Raw genomic sequence first — 6,000 nt, 5'->3', positions numbered from 1 at the left:
AGAAGCAGAATCGCTTTTATACAAAACCCCAGTGTACTTCATGCGGTCACTGTGATTTTCTTTAGTTTGTATTGTTAGTTACAAGTATTGCTATACATTAACAGGCAGCTTACAAGTAATGAAATTACTCAAGAAGTAAAATGTCATAAAATGAAATTGTCATTTCAAACACATGCACAATGAAAACAGATTCGTAAGAAAATCTGTGTGCGACACATGCAATACATAGAACCATATTCATTTGTTCTTTCTTTTGTAGCAAAAAAATCAAGCTACAACAATGTCAACCAAGAAGAAGTGATTCTGGTGAAAATCATATTCTGAGTACAATAAACAGGTAGTATAAGAGTAAATGTTTAAACATTGTAAAACTCTTTACCGCCTCCTTCTTTAACACTCAACCCTTCCTTCTACCAGTTACCACAAGGTGACAACGATGAGGATTTGTATTGCTTTGGATCCATCTGGAGACCCGAGGGCATTCCAATAACCGTTTTAAGGTGCCATGAATGTTTATAACATGCTCTCTTCCATGATCATAGAGTTACATTAAAAACGAGTTTTCTACTTTAAAGGGAACTCTCACAATGTTTATTACTAGGATCAGGTTAAAAATGAGTTCTCAGAATATAGTGCTGTTTTCTTTTTGAAACATTTCTAGTTTATGCATAATATGTTTTAAGGCATTCACTGCATCTTAACATATTCCAGCGGTGTTATCTAATATATTAAAGAAACACCTTGATTCCTTCTTCCTTCTGGTAATGACTCTGGTAACCTGACTAATGACGTTTTTGGAGATAAGTATTTAATTGTTTAATTAGTATTGCCTGAAAGAATCAGCTCAATGTGTTGTTTGGGCAGGGAAAGTAAACTAAAAGATCATACTGCCTAAAATTGCAGCATCCAGGTCTACAAATGAAGGAAGTTTCTTGTAACAAAATGAACTAAAAATACTTTTATGCAGTGAAAAACTACATTACTATATGCAGCACTGTATTTACCAAAAAAATACATTTTTTTTCATGGAACTTCTCATTTAAGAACCCAGGTCTTGAGCAAGTCTCCTTGCGAGGCAGGTCTTCTTGCATGAATATCAAGCTCTCTTTTGTCCACAACTACACAAAAGCCTTTTGAGACACTTTTGCATGATGATAAGCAATGGGAGATGCTTTCAGTTGAATCTGGCTTTCAACCACATATTGATTTTGTCTAACACATTAGCTTTGTGTGTCATTCTCTGCTATTTATATAAATTGGAATTGCAGTCCTATTAAATTACCTTACTTTGATCATTATACTTAATTTACCACTAAGCGCCATTATCCCTTTTTTTATCCGTCTAGGCTTCTAGATTTTAGGTTGAAATCATCAACAAATTATTTACTGCCTTTTCAGTCTCATTTTTGGAACAAAAGGATAACACCAATAATTAAGTAATCTGTCCAGCAGCTAACTTTCAAGAAGCATTGGACAAATTAGTAATGAGATAACATACTTGACAAAAGCTAGGAATTTTAATTAGATATTCCTTTTATTTCTGTTTAAAATTTTGGATTTAGTGTAGCTTTTTTTATTTTGGATTTTAAGTAACTATCTACTAGATAAAATATTCAGGAAGAACATCTTCTATGCAACCTGTATTTAAAAGTGGTGGGGAGTAACCTGATAAGGTATGGATTGTAGAACCAAGGTGACCTTTGTTATAAACCTTTTCTATAAATATGTGGAATAAATGAATAGCTACCCTTCTGTATCTTTTCAACCATACTCATGCACCCAGTACCACCACAAATGTTGTCACCTGTTTCCAAGAAGCTCTTCTTTTCAGGCTTGGTCTGCAAATTCTGGTCTGTCATTTTAGTTATATTGGTCCCGATATGTTTGTAGCTATTGCAGCAGTTTAAAGTTCCATATACAGTATAGGTTTATAATGATTAAATAGTAGTTATGGTTAACAGTTTTATTAAATATTTATACTGTATTAACATCACAATACCTTATCTGCTCATTCTCTTATTTCGGCTATGAATACTATATGAAATTACCATGCATTGCTCAAGGATCCACAGAGGACCTGCTACTAGATAACTAAATATCATTTAGATGCAAACCTTCTTTATCGTATATATATGAATTCAGAAGATATACCATATTTGCTCAATTATAAGATGAACCATCAGTTTGCATGAAAACAGACTTCATAAATAATAAAGATAGACTGCAAGAGACACAAACAGGAAATAAAATATTTTTATTGAATATTTGTTGAATATGTTAAGATTTTTAACAACAATCAGAAAACTCTACTGTGGGGTTCACTACACAAAGTGAAACTAAATTGTAACCACTTCTTCAAAAATGAAGGTAAACACAGCAAACTTTTGTTAGCTCGCGGGTCACGAGCAATATGGCAAGAGAAAACACCCGAACATTTCTACAAGATACAAGAGAAAAACTCACACATAGAAACACTCAAGCAGGCAGTAAGTGTACACAAAGGCAACTAGGATTTCTACAGCATCAGATTCTAAGACTTCACACAGCTTTGTCCAAAAGGTAGATGTGGCTTTTTTTTGTGGATAAAACCATATGTTCAATGGGTGGTATAAATGACTGTTTTATAATACAATTAGGCAGTATGGGGAAAAAAATACATAATAATCTTTTATCCTGTACCTAAAGCATTATGAACCTGCATTTTGAACATATCTTTGAGACATGTAAACAAAGAATAAATAAATAAATAAATAGATAAATAAAATGAGAAACAAAAGAAACTGAAATAGTATGGTGTGTTTTGGTCAGTTTGAACTATTTTAAATTAATATCACCTTACTATTTCAGATGATGCAGCATACAAGTGTAAAACCTGTTCTACTTTATTGTGCCTTTTTCTATAAAACCCAGGATCTGAAAAAAGAAGGATATTACTAAGACCTTTGATGTGATTTACAATCATATTTTTTGTCAAGGTATGTAATAATAATAATGTATAATTAACGTCACCACATTTTTTCATATTCAGTATTTTACCAGTAAATTAATGAATTTAAAGGAAACTGGCTTTAGTCTTGAGGGTGGCTTATGAACATTATTGATATCATCTGTAGAATGCTTGGTGTTAGTAACAACCTTCTTTGAAAGTATTTCAAACAACACTTATGACACATTAAGGGTCTGATATAATGCCCTGGATATTTTCATGTTTTTCCCCTCATTAACATGATAAACCACTTCAGAAATCTGTGTCATTTCATGTCACGTGCACATGTTACATTGATGATGGTAATTTCAGGTAGTGTCACCTGAGGCCTGGCGATCATATGTTACAATAGTGCTAGGGAATTCACTTTTGCTGTTATTAGACTACTTCCTAAAGTCCTCTTTAAGCCTGAACAGCTAAAGGGGATTGGAATCATGGAATCATAGTCCAAAGTCAGTCGAAGAATCCCCATGCTAGAAGGCTATATATATATATATATATATATATATATATATATATATAGTTACCATACAATGTTGATTGATATACAGAGAATCTGGGGATACGATTGCACAGTGCTTAATGAATTGCTGTGTGATCTACCTATTCTACATAACCAGATTCTGGCATAGCTCCCAGTTTCAAATTGGTCCATTGTAACCTTTTTTTGTGCTATGCTCTCCTTCAGCAGTGCAGTAGAAAGAGATGGCAGTATTAGTACAATATCACTATAGAATTGATTGCTATTCACTGAGAGAACTAAGTTTCATCTAAGCACACACGGCAGTCACAGTGATACACAGAGCAGTCTTTGAAGACTCTTATGGAATGACTAATAGCTTCATAATAGTGCCATTTACTACATAATAACATTGAAAACATTTAAAAACTCCTCCTGAAATGAGCATATAATATACATAAGAGGGTGCTCCAGTTTGCTAGCACTTGTTCTTTGTTTTATACCTTTTTTAAAGGACAAATTAAAACTTATTATACAAATATTATATAAAAAAGGTCACTAGCTGTTTTGGCTTACTTGAAGTGCATTCAGAATTATGGCTAAATCAGTTTATTCTTTATATATTGGGTCACAATACTGTTTGTTAACTATGAAAACGTAGGTGTGTAAGAACTGCACAATGCCTTGTTAACAATGTTCAGTATGCCTTACAACCTGTCCGTATAACAAGATATCTTTATACTTTGAGATACAACAGATACACACGTAGAAGATATGCGATGTGAAATTACGCAGACACCTCACACAATTTACATTGTATCTAAAGCTAAAAGTCACAGAAATCGTTGGCTTATGAGTGATTGCTGTTATTACAAAAGCTAATCTGGTGTGCCATTAACAGTAATCCTGTAGTCAGTCATCCCTAACCTTACTGCAATCTGTATATTGTGGTAAAAGGTCATTGCCCTTCAATGTTCCTTCACCTCCTCTGATCTAAAAATGCCACATTTTTAGTCTTCATTACTATGCATTTCACATGCCAACTAGCGACTGCGTATGTTTGTGTCTTTTGAGGTCAGTCACTATATCAGTCACCTCTGAAATAGGTCTACAAATGTGAACTGATTTCCTCTCTCGACTGAACATGTGAAATCCGTCAATTCATTGATAATCTAATGTTCCTGGTCAGATTTAAGTTGTCCTTTAAGATATCAGTACAACTTTACTAGTGCCTTATAAGTTGGAATTTCTTCTGGAATGTGGACGATACAATAGTTAACCTGTAATATATTCTTAATTCTCATATATATTTAGTCAATTTACATCATTTAAAATAGAACATCTTATTAAAATCACCTAAGTATACACATATTAAGAAACGTTAACGACATACAAATACACAGACTAGAAATAAATGTTGGCATACTGGTATATACAAGGGTGTGGTTATAACAAATTGAGTCATGCTCTATCTACACATCATATTGCTTAAAAGAATATAAAGAGGGCAATTGTCTGATGCACAATAAGTTTTCTTTTCTTAGGGAAGTCATAAGGACATTAAAGTTTGTGCAAAGAAAATGAATAGGTACGAATGACCTGGATCAGGAATGCATGGTAAGACATGAAAGGACCCATACTACTGAGGTATTTACATTTACTGGCTAAGGACCACTATGTGGGCAACTGCAAATAGGTTTTGCTTTATTTCTTGACCCCAAGCATTACGTCTACTTCCTCCTCGGGTGCTAAAGTGTGCCACTGTGCAATGGGTCGCCTTGGGTTGGCCAACATATCTGACCAATGCCGGAGTTCCGCTCCGGTGCTGTTGTAGCCCACAAACACTTTTCCAATAGCATCATTTTTGCCAATCTTGTCATAGTCCAAAACAGTTACAACAATTTGCACTTTCTGAAAAAAAGAAGCAGATACATGGAGTAAGTAACATTAATAAAAAAAAAGCTTCTCAAGACAACAACAAAAAAACAAGAAAATATTAATAGAACTACAGAAAAATAAAATGGGCACTTACTAAATACTGGTTTATTGATTCATTTAAAAATGTTTTTGTATTTAGATTTTTCAACAAATTCACCTCCCTATATACTTTCCCTGTCCTTGAAAATGTAATGAATATAATGATTACCACAGTCTAAATGGTTAACCATGAAATGGGCAAACTAGATTGGTCTAATGTTTCTAAGTTTTTATAAACCATGTTCAAGAGGCGCTGAATTTTTTTTTTTATTGAAATGGACTTATTTCACATTCTGTTCCCATTGTAAGTATTTTCATGTAATATACAATGTAGTTATATGTATGTATCAAAAGTCAAAATCCGGAAACAAAATTGTCAGTGTTGCTTTCTTGGGGTCATAAATATTAATAAAGTGATGCAACAATTATTCCCCAGAGGTTGTGTGTTGACGCTAAGACCTTAAAGGGTTCAGTTGATTGGATAATAAAGGAGACCTGTCACCATCGTAGCATTTTGCATAACTAAATTAATGTATTCAAACTATCTTTACCTCAGGGAAGCTCAGAACTGTTGAAG

The 6,000-nt window shown here is 33.5% G+C and overlaps 1 protein-coding gene across 2 annotated transcripts in view; it reads right to left on the bottom strand.

Moving 5' to 3' along the window:
* Window positions 1-4,069: 4,069 nt before the first annotated feature.
* SYT1 (synaptotagmin 1) overlaps window positions 4,070-6,000 on the bottom strand; it is a 71,016-nt gene continuing 69,085 nt past the window's right edge. For both annotated transcript variants that reach the window (XM_053462018.1, XM_053462019.1), the window contains exon 8: window positions 4,070-5,357. In XM_053462018.1, coding sequence (XP_053317993.1) covers window positions 5,151-5,357 — 207 coding nt within the window. In that variant the 3' untranslated portion in view covers window positions 4,070-5,150. The remainder of the gene's footprint in view (window positions 5,358-6,000) is intronic.

The sequence above is a fragment of the Spea bombifrons genome, chromosome 4 (assembly GCF_027358695.1).
Source record: "Spea bombifrons isolate aSpeBom1 chromosome 4, aSpeBom1.2.pri, whole genome shotgun sequence".
NCBI classification, from domain to species: Eukaryota; Metazoa; Chordata; class Amphibia; order Anura; family Pelobatidae; genus Spea; species Spea bombifrons.
The sequence above is the reverse complement of the archived record's forward strand: the minus strand, read 5'-3'. Positions and strand labels throughout refer to the sequence as shown.